This window comes from Palaemon carinicauda, chromosome 5 (assembly GCF_036898095.1).
Source record: "Palaemon carinicauda isolate YSFRI2023 chromosome 5, ASM3689809v2, whole genome shotgun sequence".
Classification (NCBI taxonomy): domain Eukaryota; kingdom Metazoa; phylum Arthropoda; class Malacostraca; order Decapoda; family Palaemonidae; genus Palaemon; species Palaemon carinicauda.
The window spans coordinates 93263503-93283764 of NC_090729.1; the positions used below are offsets into that span (position 1 = coordinate 93263503).

The 20262-nt window shown below is 38.7% G+C and overlaps 1 protein-coding gene across 2 annotated transcripts in view; it reads right to left on the reverse strand.

The window, feature by feature from the left end:
- mst (misato mitochondrial distribution and morphology regulator) overlaps window positions 1–20262 on the reverse strand; it is a 963151-nt gene that overhangs the window by 154470 nt on the left and 788419 nt on the right. For both annotated transcript variants that reach the window (XM_068373866.1, XM_068373867.1), the window contains exons 8-9: window positions 4705–4836; window positions 4411–4589 (exon numbers count right to left, since the gene is read on the reverse strand). In XM_068373866.1, coding sequence (XP_068229967.1) covers window positions 4411–4589; window positions 4705–4836 — 311 coding nt within the window. The remainder of the gene's footprint in view (window positions 1–4410; window positions 4590–4704; window positions 4837–20262) is intronic.

Here is a 20262-nt window from a genome sequence, read left to right on the forward strand (position 1 = left end):
TAAACCCTTTGTCCATAAAGGGAAAGGCACGAGAGGGATCAGCAACAAAGGAAGGGTGCTTTTTGCTGAAAGCCGGCACCTTGGAGTAAAGGCCCTTTCTTTCAAGGTGTTTGTGAACAAGGCCTGGGCCTTGGGGAGGTAAAAAACTATGACCTCTTTTGGCTCTGTCTCCTCTTTGGACGAAGGCTCCGTCCTCAGACGGACATAGCAATCCGGGTAGGCCCCTTTGCTGGGCCAGAACTCTACATCATCCACTGGGACCGTGCCCAGTTTCTCGGAGAGGAAGATCTTCCCCTCTGACATTGGCATATGCTCAGCATATCTCCAAGGATTGACGTCAGAGAAAGCAGAAAGGTCCTTGATGTTTAGCTTCTTCGAGGCTAAACGCGTCGCCACACGCAGGTGCATCTCCGTCCGAAGAGAAGCCTCCTTCTCCGACGACTTCTTTTGCATGTCCTGGAACATGGAAAGAAGAGAGTGCAGCGTGCTCGTGATCAAATCCAATTGGGGGGCAGAAGAAGAGGTCGCAGGCACTGGTTCAGCCACCGTCGCAGAGGAAACTGAAATCGTTTCGGTTTTCTCGGTCTCGCCTTCAGGGGGTACGTCATCCTCCTGTTCCAATTCTTCAACGAGGAGATTATGCTCGGTCTCCTCTGAGACAACCGATATGTTGTCCTCAAGCTGGATGCCCTGCAAGGCATCCGAAACGACAGATTCTATCGGAATCTGGACGAGGGGAATCTCAAGTTGAGCCTGGGGAATAACTGCATTTGAAGATGCCCTAGGGAACAGACAAGCCCTCATCTTCTCATTAGGAAGATATGGGCCAGAGGTGTTCTTCTGAAAACCCCTGACCCATTTGCGCAGTGTCTCTCATGCTGCATCCCTAGAATCTGTAGACTTTTGATCATCAAAAGCCTCTTTAACCAGTTTGTCACAAACAGTACATACCTGTGGGTCCCAGTATTTAAGAGATCCCTTCGTGACTGCGCAGCGAGCATGGGCCCTGCACATGTCATGGCCGCAGAAGTTCCTACTGCAGACCCTGCAGCAGTTGTTCCCGCACTCGGGATGCTCCTCCTGTAAAGAAAGAAAAGCATATAAGTATTCGATGAAATTCTCAGATTTCATCATACATATTTATTCAAAAATATATAGCTTAGGATAGGGTAAGCTAGATGAAGAAAAAGACACCTACTGTTTCTCCTGTCCAGCCCATTGCTGTGACCTCCCTCAATATTGAGTACTAAATTCTTAATGAATTTAGGAAGAATATCCTTGGATATAAGGTGTCTTCTTAACACTGTCTTCTTTAATCAATATTGGGGAATTGGTAATGGTTGTTAACCATTAGAAAGGCAGAGAGAATCGCTCTCTTAATTGTATGGTCTCACAATGGGCTGCCCATGAGCACGGTGTAGGTTGGAAAAAATTTGTATGGGCTATGGCAATGACTGCCGGCAGCATGCCGCCAGTACTGCCATGCCGGCATGTTCTGGGCTATAAAAGACAAGTACTGCCTTCAGGGAGATGGGCGGCAGGTCGCCGGCAGTTGCTCTGTTGGCGACATGCCGCCAGGACTGCCGTGCCGGCCGGCACATACCGGCGTGTTCTGGGCTATAGAAGGTAAGCACTGCCTTCAGGGTGATGGGCGGCAGGCAGTTGCTCTGTCGCCGGCAGCCAGAGGGACCATCTATCAAGTAGGGCCCGGGGCAGCCGGCGATAAACTGTCTAGACTTTGGGTTGCCGGCTGCCGGCAGACAACACAGTTGCCGGCGGCCGGTCAGGGCATGCCAATTGCCTTTGGTCGTCGATCAACGGCGCCCAAGGCAAGTGGCGGCAGAGCTAACTGCCAGCAGGCGTCCAACATGGCTACCGGCAGTTGGCCCAGAATGGGGAAAGGCAAAGAAAAAGGAGGATGGAGGAAGGCAAAGGCTCAGCTTTGCCGGCCTACATCCGGAATGAAGGTTCAAATGGAAGGGGGAATTAGATTCGGGCTTCCATCCGACCATATCCCATCCATATTGGTAGCACGGATATGGAAGGCAGACCAAGGGAGGGCTGAAGAACATTCAAAGACAGATGGGGGCCCCTGCCGGCAGCCGGCTCAGCCGGCGGCAGGCAGGAGACCCCAGGCCAATCCTACAGACTACCCTACCCATAGGGTCGAATGTAGAACAGCGGCCAAGGTAAGTGAAGGCTAGGCCAACACAAAAAGGACAGCAGGGGAGGGGCAAGGGTCCTATAGGTGAGGTAATACCCGAAGGTACTACCTACCTGGGCGATTCTGATCCCATAGAAGACAACCTCATGGTAGGGGAATTCAATTCCCAAGGTTGGGTTTGTCTAGGCGATAAGGCGACACCCAGGACGCAAACTCAAAGGGAACGGAATCTCGTACCAGAGATCTTCGGCAGGGGAAGAATTCAATTCTTCGGCTGAAGATCTACCAGCACAGGACTGTCTGCTAGTCCAAGAGGGGGAAATGTCATACAAAAACCTCCCGGGTAAGGCCTAGGGAGGTCTAGCCTCCTGTAAAGGCAACCTAACCCGACCTGGGAAATCATTTCACCAGACGGACGGATGCCGAACACAGACAAACATACTCTGATGTCCCGTTCTAGGGTCGAAACCGACTCAGTAGTTAAGAGAAAGAAACGGGACGTCTCAGTAAAGATTTGCCAGTACTCAGTTCAGGGCAAATCTAACTGAGGGTAGCCTAGGCTAGTCAGAGGGAGAGGAATTGCTCTTAAATCCCACCAGGAGATTGGTATTGGCTTGAAAGGTATAGGAGGTGTCAGTCTCCCCTTAAAAGGCAATACACGAGCAATTGGGGACATGTATGAAAGTATACTAAAGCCCCTAGGCTAGTAGCCTAGGAGCAGTGAGAATCGTTCACCGAAACTCTCTCGTATACTATCTTGGAAGAGGAAAATTGAATGCAGTAATATCTTAAATGTATAAAATATTGCCTTAGCTTCAGTAAAACTTTACCAGGAAGGTTATATCATGCATGAAGTGTGAAAGTGCCTAGACTAGGAAGCCTAGCACTCGTGAAGCTCAAAATATTTAGCCAAATTCACGACAAGTACATAATATAAAAATCCCTAGCTAAATTGCTAAATAGCTAAAGTTAAGAAGTAAGCGATGCCGGGAAAGTCGTTCTTGGCTAACTAAATGTACAAAAGAACGACCGCGTCCATGACGCCATCCGGCTGGCGACAGCTCTTGTTACGTTAATTACGATCTCAATCGAAGAGTAAAACTGGCAAGTGATTACATTTACACAATTCAAAGATATTACTTAACTCATCTGAGGCAGATGAAGCTAGGGAAGACATCATAGCAGCGAAATAAATCCAAAATAGCGAGATATAACACGGGATAAACACCGGTCAGCAAAGCTACAAGGGAAAGAATGGCTAGATGGCGCCACAAGGCGGCGGGGTGGCGCCTATTTACAGTACAGTAGGAGCGTTGCCTTAATAACGGCTCTCCTATATTCTTGCCACTTTTTCCCCTCGAAGCGAAAACGCTATTAGGGGTGTAGATAGCTATGAGACGTGTCAAGAATACGGCCTCTGATTTTATGCGATATCCCTTATTAAAAATCTTCAAGGGATATTCGCTCCAGGAGTTAGAATTCTGGATACCTTTAGTAAATTCTCTGGGATATATCACTGTAGTCAAATATAACCTAGGAAGCTACTAACGAAGGAACTTCCATCAGCACGACATGGCCTGAGCCCAAAAGAAAATATTATTAAAATGAGATAAGATACCAGAAATTTCTGTATCAACATCATGGCTTGAAATGTAACACTCATGATAGCTGAGGAATTACTATAAAGCTAAAAAATAATACCAGGAAAGAAGGTGTAATACGTACCAAACGATTGCTATATGGTATGTTACTATAGCTGGCAAGATGTATCAACCAACTTTTACGTATGTCACCTAATGGCTAGGATGTTAAGGCAGACATACAAACTATGTTTTGTAAATAAAAAAGGGGGAAGGTGGCGATTTAACAGAAGTTGTACATCCTAACTAGTATGAAGACACTTCGATTATAAATGCCATAAAAGTTTGGGATAGTGGTCATTCTCTTAGATCATAGCCGCAGTTGGCTGAGCACAACCAAACAGAAGTTATGTAAGAGATACCTAAACACCAAGGTACTAGGGCCTAACCGAAGTAGTGCTTTTCTTTATCTACCTTTAGAACTAGTCAAAGACCAACTCAAATTATTGCTTTTCTTGATATTTATTGCAAAAGTTTGTTCTTCAAAGCATACAACAATTTGAAAATTGGGTAAGTTCACTGAAATAAATGTCCATTCCACAGAAAAAGTTTTCTTTGATAACTTGGCTGATAGAAGAATCAACAAAACATATTCTAAAAACCTACCTTATCAGGCGTGATGATGGAATGCCTCGGACTACAGTCATTTCACTGAAAGGATCAGTTTTGATGTCCATACTTGGACTTAGAGGAACATGGCAAGGCTGATTTCCTTTATAAAGCCACTCCATCAAGTACTGGTTACTACTTAATCCCAGAGGCAGGGATATTGTACTTCCAACTATCTGAAAATAGTTTTACTGCTGAAGTAAAGGTATATCAATATTGTAAATGGGTATACAGCCTTAATCTTTAATCTTTTCTAAATTTTCAGATTATGAAAAATAAAACAAGTCTTACTGGTCGATTATAAAAAGTCAGCAACTCCGTAATGTTCCGAAGAGGCAAAGGTGTAGTTTTTAGGCGATAGGCCAATGTTGCTGTATCTATGAAAGATGCTAATACACTGCTACTCAAGTAAGCAATGTCCTCCTGCAAACAGAATTTTAATGTAAGTATATATACAATTCTCTTCTACATTAATCAGATTCAATCAATTATGAAATATTTAAAAAAACAAAATTACTAATTTTTCTAATATGAACCTATAAACTATAGCGTCATTCCCTCTGTTTCATGAAATCAGATAAACCTTTATTGAAAGAAGTCAGTCTAAGCGAGCAATGAACATCTACCGCAAGGTCAGATATGTCTCAGCTGACAATTCATCTGATTCAACAAGTCAAAATCAGTTGGTAGTTGGAAAAAGGGGAGGGGTAGTGAGGAGGTCAATCCTATTCAAGTTATGATTTTGTATCTAGAAACAAATTTACCTGATTTTTAGAAAAACTTAATTCTTTGATAACAAACTAATCATTTAGTGCTTTATGTGAATATATGTGGGAGGATTCATGTTGTCAAAACCCCAGAATATTAAACTAAGATAACCGGATCTGACTGACACGATGGATACAAGATACAGACCATGTTTGCATACCTTCAGATTATTATTATTATTATTATTATTATTAATAATAATAATAATATTATTACCAGTCAAGCTGCAACCCACGTTGGGAAAGTACAATTATACAAGGACCAGGGTCCAAATAAAGAAATCAGTCCACTAAGAAGAAAAGTTTAGAATAACTAATAGAGATAACAAGAAAACCAATGAGATAAATAACAAAGTAAACTAAAAATAGATAACCATTGAAATGAAGACTTATGTCCACCTGCCCAACAACAACAACAATAAAATGTGCCAAGTTTGAACTTCAGAAGTTTCAAAAATTTCAGTACATGGTCAGGAAGCACACTCAATAATATGGTCACTACTGGAACAAATTGTCTAAAGTCCTGTGTTACTGAACTGTCTACAAACGAATTAAGAGATACGCCTAGATAACGAACTTTACTAGATATCGGGACAGAATCGTTATTTATGTTTATTTGAGTATCACCCAAGTTTCTTACGCTGTTTTTCTTTACCACCACCATAAACTCAGTTTGATTATCATTTAATTATAGTTGTTTGATTGCCATCCATTCCCTAATACTGTCATGAATTCGGTTTAGAGTTTCAGTAGTGTCGTCTTTATCATTTATCAAGTAAAATTGTGTATCATGTGGAAATAGTTCTTTGTAGTATTTTTGACAGACCTATAGTATAGATACAGAATAAGATTGGGACATGTACACTCCCCTGGGATATCCTTCTGTTTAAAGGTTCATATGATGAATAAGAGTTTCCAATTTGCACACAATAATTTCTGTCAACCAAGTAGTCTTTTAGGTATTCAAAAGCTTGATCTTCAACGCCGATGCACCGATCATTTAGTAGCAGTTCATGCACTACTGTATAAAAAGCAACACTAAGATCGAGTAATATCAAAATACCTCATTTATTTTCATGCATCATTTTTAGCATATCATTTAAAGGTTTAAAGGCTGCTCATGAATGGCAGAGGCAAGGGACAGTGACATTGCCCTATTAAGCAGGAAAAGGCCCTATAGACTGACCATATTCTGATGACTCAGCAAATAGACCTATAGGCTCCCCCCACCCCTCCATCCCTAGCTCACAAGGATGGTGAGATGTCAGCAACCAAAGAAACTAACGAGTTTGAGCGGGATTCGAACCCCAGTCTGGCAATCGCCAGGCAAGGACGCTACCACCATGCCACCACAACCATAACAGAAGAGATGACTGTCTTCTAAATGACTAACTAGTTGTTCAAGAATTACGTATTCTAAAACTTTTGAAACAAAGGATAGATTCGAAATAGGTCTATATGAATTTAATTTCTGATAACCCAGAGCACTTTTCAGAACCGGTGTGACTATAGCCATTTGCTCAGATTTGGGAAGCTTACAATCATCAATGCTTGTATTTGCTATTCTCCTAATTATATCAGTTAGAGAAAAAAAGTTTCTTTCTTCATTTACTTCAGATATTGGCATTGGATCGATCTCACAGTTAGTTTCCTTCGCTATCTTGATAATCCTAGTGATATATTGTGTTATGTTGTTGAATCTCGTCAATTTTATCTGTGTATCTGGTATAGTATTAATCTGATGTTGAATATTTGCCAATGACCTAGTAGCATTCTACAAAATTTCGATTATTTCAATAGTTAATTGTGCTTTGAAAAAACATTAATGTACCTTTGTTTTAAATTTTGGGTGTATTTTAACAATCAACTATTACTGACTTCCTTTTATTTTACTTGTGGTTGTTCGTTTATTGTTGTGATCAGATCAGCTGATGTCTAGCTGCCGTTCTTGATAAGTAAGAGTATTGTTTATACTATTACTTAAATTATTCAAAACCTCTATATAGTCAATACAATATTACATAAACACAAACGTGTTATAAACTATCATTATTTTCATATAGTGCCCTCTTAACGAACGAATGCCTTGACGCAGTCATGTGGTTTCTTCATATTGTTGAAGAATTGTGACGGGCAAAAGGGCTCCAGAACTTGGTGAAATTGCTCCCCAAGTTCGAATCTAAATTTCTCTCCCTTTACTCTATTCCTTCTGCTCAGTATTACTTCTACCTTCTAATTTTATCAACTTTCTTTTGCCTTGCTATTCTAACACTATGAGTATTATTTCTCTTACGTATATATATATATATATATATATATATATATATATATATATATATATATATATAGATGTATGCATATATATATATTATCTATTTTATTTGTTCATTTATTTATTTATCTTTATTATACTTAAATGGCGTGGACATTTCCACATTCGTTATTACTGCCTGCTTAGATGAAGGGGAGAAGGGATCACGGTTGGGAAGCATTTGCATTCAAAGCTATATATGAGAGTATTGGATGATCTCAGCCATTCCAAAGATGGTTTGGACCTTTTAGGCGGAACTACTCTCAAGGGGTTGGGCCATGGAATCCGGGGGATCCAGTCCTTGAGGTGGGACTCTTGGCTTCTGGCCGGAAGCCCATTATTACAGATATGGGGAAGATGATTCCATATTTCTTTGGTCTCAGTCCTAACAGGCGGGTTTAGCTTACACCTGTGCCTCTCTATCTGTTTTGGTGCTATCCTTCGGGTAGGGTATGGAGTGGACCATCTGGGAAGTATACTCTCATTGTGCCGATAGTGGGGAATGCAAATTTCCTTTCCAACGTATGATACTTTCTTAATATTCTCAAGCAGGTAAACCAAAAAAAAAAAAAAAAAAAAAAAAAGAAAGTCCCGCCCTTGAATATGGACCCTTCAAACACTGACTCCCCATCCGCTGGATATGCTGTATCGCCCCCGGCACTGTTGACGACCTCTGAATTTGACTACGGAAAATTCTGTTGATGACCTCGGAACGGGAAAGGACCATTCTACTAGTATTACAAAATCGAGTAATTTGGGTAACACGAGGAAACTTCGAATCCTTCATGTTAACCAAATTCCAATAGAGAAAAACTACGATGATCTATATAAAGCATTTGAATGCTATGGATGTATAAAAGAAATATGGATGAAACTTGAAGCTGAAAAATGGGATGCATGGATATCTTACAGTAGTTATGACGAAGCATTTAGTGCAATAAGCAACTTGAATAATATTAAAATTAATAACTTGAATGTCGCGGCTGCTCTCTGTGATAAGGTACCAAAAGATTTGGATGTGTATAGGCCTGCCGATTGGTTGGAAAGACGCAGATTTAGTTATGCCCTCCCAGAGAAAGCCAAAACCACCAATGTGGCTTATAGCTGAATGAAAGGGGGTTACAGGGAATTATTTTAAAATATCCAAACTAATTCAGAAAAAAAGTAGGAACTATTGCACCAGGCAATATATCTCGGTTTAGAAAAAATTGTTTCCTAATTCATGCCAAATCAAGTACACAGTCTGTAATACTGTCCAACATGAAAACAAGTCAGATGTCAAACCCCACATAAATTTTAGCTACGGAAGGGGGGTAGTTTTTAACAAAGATCCGTATGAATTTACAGAGGAGGAGATACTGGCCATGTGTCCACTAAATGTATGGAAAGTCCACACAGTCCCAGGTACATCAATGAATTATCATTGATGTACCTGGGACTGCTGATGTACCATTCCATATTACTATTGAAAACGAAATTATTAAAGTACAACCATTCAAGCAGAAGCCACCGCAGTGTTTTAATTGTTTTAAATTTGCAAAAATGAGAAAATATGTGGTATTTGCTCCAAATATTACCATGGAGAATGTGCACTTGAGGAGAGGTGTTTAAATTGCAACTTAAGTCATAAATCCACACACAAGAGCTACGAGTGGTATAAGTTGGAAGAAGCTGCCCTTAACAAATCTAGTTTGGAACATATAAGTGTGGGACATGTCAAAAGACTATTAAATAAATCAAATAGCTATGCTAAGGCATTAAAATCAAACCCACCTAGTACTGCCAATAACTCTAGAAAAAGAAATATACCATCTGATAAAATGTCAAATAACGAGGTAAGCATATTACCTCCAGAGGCTTTACCGCGGCGTATTAACACTAAGTCATTACCCATATCTGTACAACCCTCGTCCCCCATTACAAAAACTAGTACAAATCTCTCACAGGCCATGTCCTTGCCTGATTTGATGGAGGTTCCACTTAAGACCATCTTACCTGATGCACCTGTAGTGGGACCTAGAATCCCACCATCTATTAATCGTGAAAGAGAGAGACCTCCATCTCTCTCTTCCCCCCCCCCCACCCCCACTAGAAACATTAAGGTTATGACATCAAATACATTTGATGTTTTGTCCGTTGATGTTTCGAATGAACCAAAGGATAAACTGAATAAATCAGAAATTCAAGTTGAGGTTCCACCATCCGCCTCCACAAATAGATCAAAAGGATACAAAGAAAAACACAAACGTAAAACCCAACATAACAAGACCATCTCTGAAGAAACCTACAGGTAATAATGTTTGATTAAAAACTGCTAATGGGAAGACCTCATCCAAGATGTCTTCCAGAAGTAATCCTTAGTTTTCTCCTCCATTTTGCAATTGTCAGGGTTTAAGGGCGAAATATGAAGAGCTTAAGCTCCTAATTTATGAAAATTCCCCCATAATATTATATCTACTGTACAGGAAAGTAAGCTTGATGCTAACACACCTAGTTCTCGAGAGTATGTTAGCTATAGAACACCATATAATCAACAAGCAGGGAGCCATGGCGGAAGTTTCATGTATGTTCGTCGAGATGTTCCCCAAATACGTATTTCTATTCGTACACCCCTGCAGGCAGTGGTTGTACAAATTGATATAGGGAGAAAATATACAATATGCTCTCTGTACTCACCTCCAAATGATAATATTTTATATGATGATTTAATAGAGGTCATTCAACAACTCCCTCAATCTTTTCTCTTATTCGGAGATATGAATGGTAGACATCCTTTATGGGGTGATGTTTGGGCAAACACAAGGGGCAATATTATCTCATCAATTGTGGAGAATGAGGATGTGGGACTCCTTAATACAAGAGAGCCCACACACTTCCATGTTCAGGCAGGTAGCTTGTCATGCATTGACCTTTCAATTGCAAGCTCTAACTGCCTTCTGATTTTGATTGGAGGACATTACATGATTGGCATACTAATGATCATACATCAATCATTATAAACACCAACAAGGGTACGTATTTACAAAGATCTCCTCGATGGAATCTTGACAAGGCAGACTGGGTTAAATTTCGTGAGCTAAGTAAAATCGAGGGGAGTGCAGAACAGTTTGAAAGTATTGATGATGCCATAGACCTACTGAATGGAACTCTCCATGCTGCAGCAATCAAGTTGATTCCCAAAACCCCAGGACTATTCAAAAGACGACCAGTCCTGTGGTGGTCTTCAGAATTAACAGCCTTGCACAGAGCTACCAGAAAATCTCTGACTAGATTGCGTAGACGCCGTACAGATGAAAATTTTATAATAAACAAAAAGTGTAGAGCACAGTTCCATCGTGCCATGAAAGAAGCTAGACGCCAATCTTGGGTGGCTTTTGTTTCCTCTATTAATAATAGAATACCACCATCTTCTGTATGGAGGAAAATAAAAAATATTGCAGGCAAATTTACTCCGACCCACCACCAGTGTTGAAAGTGAATGGTCAGTATGTGACTGAAGGAAATTAATTTAGCAATGCCCTAGCTGACCATTTTTCAAATGTATCGTGCAAGAGTGTAGCAGCTCCTGGTCACCAGTACAGGAGCATTGAAGAAAAGAAAATTTTAAATTTTGCAACAGGAAGGGAAGAATCGTACTGTATAATTCTCCTTTTACTGAAAGAGAACTTGATTCCACACTTTTTACTTGTAATGATACAGCCCCTGGACCCGATGGAATTCCATATGCAATGATTAAACATGTACATTTTAATACAAAGTTATCTATTTTAAGCATTATTAATAGAATATGGCATGATCATAGTTACCAAAGTGTTTGGGAACTAGCCATTATTTTAGCCTTTTCGAAACCCGGTAAGGACAAGTTTTTAGCAGCAAGCTATCGACCTATTGCATTGACTTCTTGTTTATGTAAAATCATGGAGAAGATGGTTAATGCAAGGTTGATGTGGTACCTTGAAAGGAAGGGTATTTCATCACCGATTCAATGTGGATTCAGAAAAATGCACTCAACAACTGATGTGTTGATACGACTTGAGTCCTTTATTTGTGAAGCCTTTGCTTCCAAACAGCACCATGTGACAGGTTTTTTTTTACCTTGAAAAGGCATATGATACCACATGGAGATATGTTATACTTAAAACAATTCATGAATTAGGATTAAAAGGAGAACTACCACTATTTATTCAGTCATTATTTTCACATAGAGTTTTTCAAGTGAGAGTGGGGGAAACTCTATCAGAGAGTAAGTGTCAGGAAGAGGGAGTTCCTCAGGGGAGTGAGCTGAGTGTAACCCTGTTTGCACTAGCAATTAATGGGATATCCTCAGTCATTCCCAGGGATGTTCTCTCAACATTATTTGTGGATGATCTCTCAATATCATTTGCTGGAGCTAGAATGGCAATGGTTGAGAGAGAAATACAACTCTCTATTGACAAAATTATCCCGTGCGCCGATATGAATGGATTTAAGTTCTCGACAAGTAAAACTACCATTGTCCATTTTTGTCGTATTCGGGGAGTACATCCAGACAAGGATATATACATTAAAGGTCAACGGATACCATGTTTAAGTGAAGCTAAATTTTTTGGTTTGATATTTGATTGTAGGCTTACATGGGTTTCTCACTTAAAAGCGTTAAAAGCTAAATGTCTCGAGGCTCTGAATATCCTAAAAGTATTATCCCATACATCATGGGGGCCAGACCACAATATATACTATCTTAAAATTATACAAGGCCTTGAATTTTTCCAAAATCAGTTATGATTGTGAAATATACTCCTCAGCCACTCCAAGCCGGTTAAAGATATTAGATTCAATACATCATGCTGGTATTAGATTGTCCACAGGAGCATTTAGAACCTCACCTTTCCCATGTCTCCTTGTTAATGCTGGAGAATTACCTCTAGACCTTTACCGAATGTCTGCCATTATTTGGTATTGGTTTAGATTGCAAAGACTCCCTAATTCTTTATCCTTTCAGACTGCAAGCCTTGTACAGTACTCAACATACTTTGAGTTGCACCCAAAATCTCCTCAACCTTATGGGTTTCGGGTGAAACAATTATTAAACAGTCTTGATATAATTAGAAGTAACGTGCTTCCATTTAAGGTATCATCAACGCCTCCATGGAAATTACCTGACGTATCTTTTTGTAAAAATTTTATTGGAGTTAAGAAGAATATGACTGACTTAGAATCCAAGTCTCTTTTTATGGAACATGTTGTAGAACATAGGGTATCGACTTTTATATATACTGATGGCTCCAAATCTGATGCTGGCGTTGGATTTGGAGTACATAGTAATGATTTTAATTGTAGAGGTGCACTTCCTCCAATAGCTTCAATATTTACTGCCGAACTGTATGGCATACTAACCGCTGTTGAGAAAATAGCGTTGGAAAAGGAGGGTAATTTTATAATTTTTAGTGATGCAAGGAGTGTCCTTCAAGCTTTAGAAGTTTTTAAGTCTAGTAACCCTCTAGTTTTAAAGATTTTAGAATGGCTTTTTATTATTGAACTGAGAGGTACAAAGGTTCGATTTTGTTGGGTTCCAGCACATGTGGGTGTGTGTGGGAATGAGAAGGCAGATTCATTGGAGAAAAATGCTGCAGCCGAGTTGCTGTACTGATTTCCTACCTAACATCAAGAAATTACTTTGCAATAAATGGCAACAGCCCTAGGATAGTCTAGATGGTAATAAAATGAGAGAAGTAACAAATGTCTTATCTCCTTGGAGGTATAACATGATGCCCCGAAAATAGGAGACGTCTCTTTGTTGTCTCCGTATTGGTCACATTGGGTTGACGCACGAATTTCTGCTGAAAGGCCAACACCAATCGTACTGTGACAATTGTTTAGTACCTCTAACAGTGAAGCATTTGTTGACCGAATGCCCCAATTATAATAACTTAAGGAATAGATATTTGTTTGAGACTCGAGGTGAGGGTGGCAGGTTCATCCTTGCCAAGGTTCTTGGACATGATGTGTCCTACAATACAAGTGGCATTTTTAGATTTATTTCAGAAGCACTTCTTTTGAAAACTATTTAACTTTTATAATGACATTCAACTTTTATGGTTTTAAATTGCATATTCTTTATATATATATATATATATATATATATATATATATATATATATATGTGTATGTGTATGTATGTGTATATATATATATATATATATATATATATATATATATATATATATATATATATATATATTATATATATATATATATATATATATATGTATATATATGTGTGTATATATTCATATATATATGTATATATATATATATATTTGTATGTATGTATATGTATATAAACTAAATGATATCGGCGTCAATAACCTTAGATGTCAGGATGCCTGAAAACTTTAAATCAATCAATCAATCATATAGTGCATTTATAGCTATCATTATGAGTTATCATTGATCTCTCTCTCTCTCTCTCTCTCTCTCTCTCTCTCTCTCTCTCTCTCTCTCTCTCTTAGAATACCCCTTGCTCTCTCTTTTCTTACTCCTTGCTCTATCTACCTGCCTCTCGTTCTCTCTCTCTCTCTGTAACAAATTGGAAAATGATACATCAAGTAATAATTGTTTCTTTTAGGAAATCTGAAATATGCTTCAGTAGCATATGTTAATAATAAGGGAGTTAAGTGATACAAAATTCGAGGTTACGGTTGCAGACTACACAGGGTTAATGAACTGATTTGGAAAACATCGCCCATTTCTTACTTTACTGTCCAGACCTCAGCGACAAAAGAAAAATTAAAGAATATCGTCAACCAAAACTGCATGATTTTGTCGTGAATATGGGATTTTTTATTTCATAGATATTGTGGTTCTCTGTGTCGCATGTAAGTGAAATCACGAAGGGAGAACTTGTGTAAAATGAGGCCTAACTGTATTTGCAATTCAACACATTAACCTGGATGGGGGATAATGGTACACGTAAAACACTAATTCAGGTGACTTTTATAATAATAATAATAAAAAATATTTCACATTGCCTTACCTTGGGAAATTGTCACTCTTTCCTGGCATGTTAAGGCCCTAAGGCTAGTTTTACAGCATTTATTTAAACCACATCCATTCTGAAGTTCTGGTTAAGCCACCATTAGGTAGACAACACCTAACACTAGCTTAGATTATTACCAGTCTTAAAAATGATAAAAGCGTAAAAAATGCAAACTTAAAGTAACATATCCCAATCCTAGTTTTACAGCATTTATTTAAACCACACCCATTCTGAAGTTCTGGTTAAGCCACCATTAGGTAGACAACACCTAACACTAGCTCAGTTAATTATCAGAGTCTTAAAAATTATAAATCAAAACCATCAAAAAGGCAAACTTAAAGTAACATATCCCAATCCTAGTTTTACAGCGTTTACTTAAACCACATCCATTCTGAAGTTCTGGTTATGCCACCACTAGGTAGACAACACCCAACACTAGCTCAGATAATTATCGGAGACTTAAAAATGATAAATCAAAACCGTCAAAAAGGCAAACTTAAAAGTAACATATCCCAATCCTAGTTTTACAGCGTTTCTTTAAACCACATCCATTCTGAAGTTCTGGTTAAGCCACTACTAGGTAGACAACACTTAACACTAGCTAAGATGATTATCAGAGTCTTAAAAATGTTAATCAAAATCATCAAAAAAGCAAACTTAAGCGGGGTTTACACGGGCGAGCAGCTCGTCGAGCCTGGCTCGACAACCCTGTGTTTGAATTGATGTTCGAGCGTGTAAACGGGTTATTTGGTTGTCGAGCGCGCTCGCCGAACGGCTCGATGAAAGTCAGGCTCATCTTGACTTTTCTGGGCGGAGCTACATTGTTTGACGAACGGTGTGAACGTGTGAACGGGTGTCGAGCATCGAACCTCAGTTGTTATTCAAACCTGCTAGAGGAAACATCATTAAAGAAATTAATTATGGCTGCCATTAATGAAAGTAAGAATGAGAAGAAAGTCGTACTTGATTTCATACATGCATATCGGGCTCATCCAGCTTTAGAGAAAGTTAAATCAAAAGACTATTCCAATAAAGTAACCAGAAACAAAGGAATAGCGGCTCTGCATGAAATATTGAAAGAACTCGAGCCTGACTGCACACGAGACGCCGTGACGAAGAAAATAAATTCTTCCTGATGCTAAATAGCGTAAAGTGACACTTGGTCTTTTATGTGGAGTTATGGCCTTCCTCATAGTTGTATCTTCATAAGTAATCAAAGGGCTTTAACGATTCTGTAGATCAATATACGTGTCTTCATCCATACGGAAATAATTGCGTCAGTCATCTGGCTCTAATTTTTGACGTTGTTACTGTTATTAGAATGATTTATTGTTAATTTATTCTCATCATTTATTTATTTCCTTATTTCCTTTCCTCACTGGGCTATTTTCCCTATTGGAGCCCTTGGCCTTGTAGCATCTTGCTTTTCCAAGTATGGTTGTAGCTTGGCTAGTAATATATAATAATAATAATAATAATAATAATAATAATAATAATAACAAGCAAGTTGGTGTTTGAAAATTTCTCTTTTTAGTAGCCAATCCTTCGTCCACTTTGATCTTTTTTTTTCTTCTTAGTGCCACTGCTAAAGCAATGGCGATCAAATCGTCCTGGTCGAGAGACATGTTGACGTTGTTTAGCACGAGGCACACTGAGGTTCGATGTACTGTCTGAAAGCTCTTCGAGCCGTTCTACAAGTAGGTTCGACAACCGGGCTCGGCGAGCTGCTCGGCCGTGTAAACCCGCCTTTAGAGTAACATATCTCAATCCTACACCAAGGGCACAAGAACCAAAAACAAAAGGATTCTGCAACTGTGCAGTAGAAAACACTGTAAAGATAATTTTTTTTTTTTTTTTTATAAAATTGAAGGATGTAGCTACTCACTATTTTGTGCTTTAACCTTTGATATCTGAAGACCTGCTCATTCTATGTCTTCGTGAGCCTTAATGAATAGGTGTATAAAAAATCATCATCATCATCCTCTCCTCCTACGCCTATTGGCGCAAAGGGCCTCAGTTAGATTTTGCCCGTCGTCTCTATCTTGAGCTTTTAATTCAATACTTCTCCACTCATTATCTCCTACTCCACGCCTCATAGTCCTCAGCCAAATAGGCCTGGGTCTTCCAACTCTTCTAGCCCCTTGTGTGAACGTTTGGTGAACTAATCTCTCTTGGGGAGTGCGAAGAGCATGCACAAACCTTCTCCATCCACCCCTCATCATGATCTCATCCACATATGGCACTCGAGTAATCTCTCTTATAGTTTCATTTCTAATCCTGTCCTGCCTTTAACTCCCAATATCCTTCTGAGTGCTTTGTTCTCAAAACTACTAAATCTATTGGGGATTATTTCATTGTCATACCACGATTCATGTACATAGAGTAACACCGATCTCACTAAACTGATATGTAGTCTGATTTTTATATATAATTTCAGGCGATTTAATTTTCAAATTTTACTTAACCTAGCCATTGTCTAATTTTCTTTTTTCACTCTCTCACTAAACTCTAATTCTAAAGACCCTGTATTGGATATCATAGTTCCTAAATACTTAAATGATTCTATCTCATTAATCCTTTCTCTTTCCAATAATATTTCATCTTCCATTGCATACTCCGTTCTTATCATCTCTGTCTTTCATCTATTTATCTTGAGCCCAACCTCGTGTGATATTTCAAGCAATCTGGTGAGCAAGCATTGTAAATATTGTGGTGTTCTGCTAACACGGACAGCATTATCAGCATAATCTAGGTCTGTTAAATTCCTAACACCAATCCAGTCCAATCTTTCTCCACCATCTCTGACTGTTCTACGCATTACCAAATCCATGAGGAGGATAAACAACATAGGTCACAACAAATTCCCTTGGGGTACTCCGCCATTCACTGGAAATTCATTTGATACGACTCCATTAATATTAACTTTGCACTTTCTATGCTCATGAAGAGACTTAATCAAATTTACATATTTAAGAGGAATTCCGTAATAACGCAGGACTCTCCACAAAATTGGCCGGTGCACACTATCAAAGGGTTTTTCGTAGTCCACAAATGCTATCAATGCCAATATTGTTTATTATAAATAAAGATTAAAAGAATAGTCAATCAAAACCAGAAAGTAAATATGTTATAGAAATTAAATAGCATTAAGAAGACTTGCTTCTGATATAAATCTAAAAATGCCACAGGCAATCGCAATTTCTCTAATCTTCTTTTCAGTTAAGATATAACAATGCTGTTGCCAATTGTTATAGAAAAAATTCTTAATTGTGGTAATAAATCCATACAAAAAATGGGATACTTTCTTGGTAGCAACTCAGCTGCAGCCCTCTCTGTCAGTGAATCTGCCTCTTCATTTCCAAACACACCTACGTGTGCCGGAACCCAGCAAAACCAAACTGTTATACCTTTCAGGCCAATGATTAAAAGCCACTCTATAATCTTTAAAACTAATGGGTTACTAGAATTAAAACCTTCTAAAGCTTGAAGGACACTTCTTGAATCAATATATATGAAAAAATTGCCCTCCTCTTTTAATGCTATTTTCTCAATAGCGGTTAGTATGCCATATAATTCAGCAGTAAATATGAAAGATATTGGAGTAAGTGCACCTACTATATACTCCAAATCCAACGCCAGCATCAGATTTGGAGCCATCGGTACATATAAAAGTTGATTCCCTGTTTCTCAACATGTTCAATAAAAAGAGACCTAGCTTCTAATTCAGTCATGTTTTTTTTTTTTAACACCAATAAAATATTTACAGAAAGATATCTCTGGTAATTTCCACGGAGGGGTTGATGGTATCTTACATGGAAGTACCTTACCTCTAATTTTATCAAGACTGTTTAATAATTATTTTACTCGAAAGCCATAAGGTTGAGGAGTTTTTGGGTGCGACTCAAAGTATATTGAGTTCCTTACAAGGCTTGCAATCTGAAAGGCTAAAGAATTATGGAGTCTTTGGAACCTAAACCAATACCGAATAATAGAAGACCTTTGGTAATGGTCTAAAGGTAACTCTCCAGCATCAACAAGGACACTTGGGATAGGTGAGGTTCTAAACGCTCCTGTGGACAATCTAACACCAGCATGATGTATTGAATCTAATATCTTTAATCGGCTTGGGGTGGCTGGGGAGTATATCTCGCACCCATAACTAATTTTTGAAAAAATTAAGGCCTTGTATGATTTTAGAAAAGTTTTACGGTCTGCCCCGCCCCCCCCCCCCCCTCCCTTGATGTATGGTGAAATACTTTTAAAAGATTCAGAGCCTCAAGTAATTTAGCTTTTAATGCCTTAAGTGTGGAACCTATGTTAACCTACAATAAAAAATCAATCCTAAAAATTTAGCTTCCCCTACACATTGGAACTCTTGACCTTTCATGTATATATCCGGGTCTGGATGTACTCCCCGGATACGACAGAAATGGAAAATAATAGTTTTACTTGTTGAAAACTTAAACCCATTCATATCAGCCCACTGAATAATTTTATCAATTGCAAGTTGTAGTTTTCTCTCATCCATTGCCAGTCTAGCTACAGCAAATGATATGGAGAGATTATTAAACAAATAGTGTTGAGAGAATATCTTGGGGAATGACTGAGGATATCCCATCAATTGCTAGTGCGAATAGGGTTACACTCAGCACACTACCCTGGGAACCCCTTCTTCTTGACATTTACTCTCTGATAAGAGTTTCCCCCACTCTCACTTGAAAAATTCTATGTGAAAGAAATGACTGAATAAAGAGTGGTAGCTCTCCTCTCAATCCCAATTTATGAATGGTTTTGAGTATACCATATCTCCATACAGTATCATGTGCCTTTTCAAGGTAAAAAAAAGACTGTTACATGGTGCTGTTTGGAAACAAAGGCTTCACAGATAGATGACTCAAGTTCTATCAACATATCAGTTGAGGAGTGCATTTTTTCTGAATTCACACAGGATAGGTGATAAAATACCCTTCTTTTCCAGGTACCACATCAGACTTGCATTGACCATCTTCTCCATGATCTTACATATGCAATATGTCAATGCAATTGGTCAATAGTTTGCTGCTAAAAACTTATCCTTACCCAGTTTAAAAAATGCTGAAATAATGGGTAGTTCCCAAACACTTGGATAACTATGATCATGCCATATTATGTTAATAATGCTTAAAATAAATAACTTGGTATTAACAGGTACATGTTTAATCACTGCATATGGAATTCCATCGGGTCCAGGGGCTATATTGTTACACATAGCAAGTGCAGAATCAAATTCTCTCTCAGTAATAGGAGAATTGTATGACTCTTTACCTCTTGATGCAGAATTTATAACTTTCTTTTCTTCAATGCTCCTATACTGATGACCAGGAGCTGCTTCACACTTGCATGATACATTAGAGAAATGATAAGCCAGGGCATTGCTAACTTCGGTTATTTCAGTCACACACTGACCATTTACCCTTAAACACTGGTAGTGGGTTTGGGGTGAATTTGCCTGCTATCTTATTCACTTTCCTCCACACAGATGATATTGGTGTTCTACTGTTAATTGAGGAAACAAATGACACCCAAGACTGGCACCTAGCTTCTTTCATGGCACAAAGGAACTGTGCTCTACATTTCTTGTATATGATTAAATTCTCCTCAGTACGGCGCCTGCGCAATCAAGTTAAAGACTTTCTTGTGGCTGTATCGTTACATGTAGCAAGTGCAAAATCAAATTCTCTTTCAGTAAAAGGAGAATTGTATGACTCTTCACT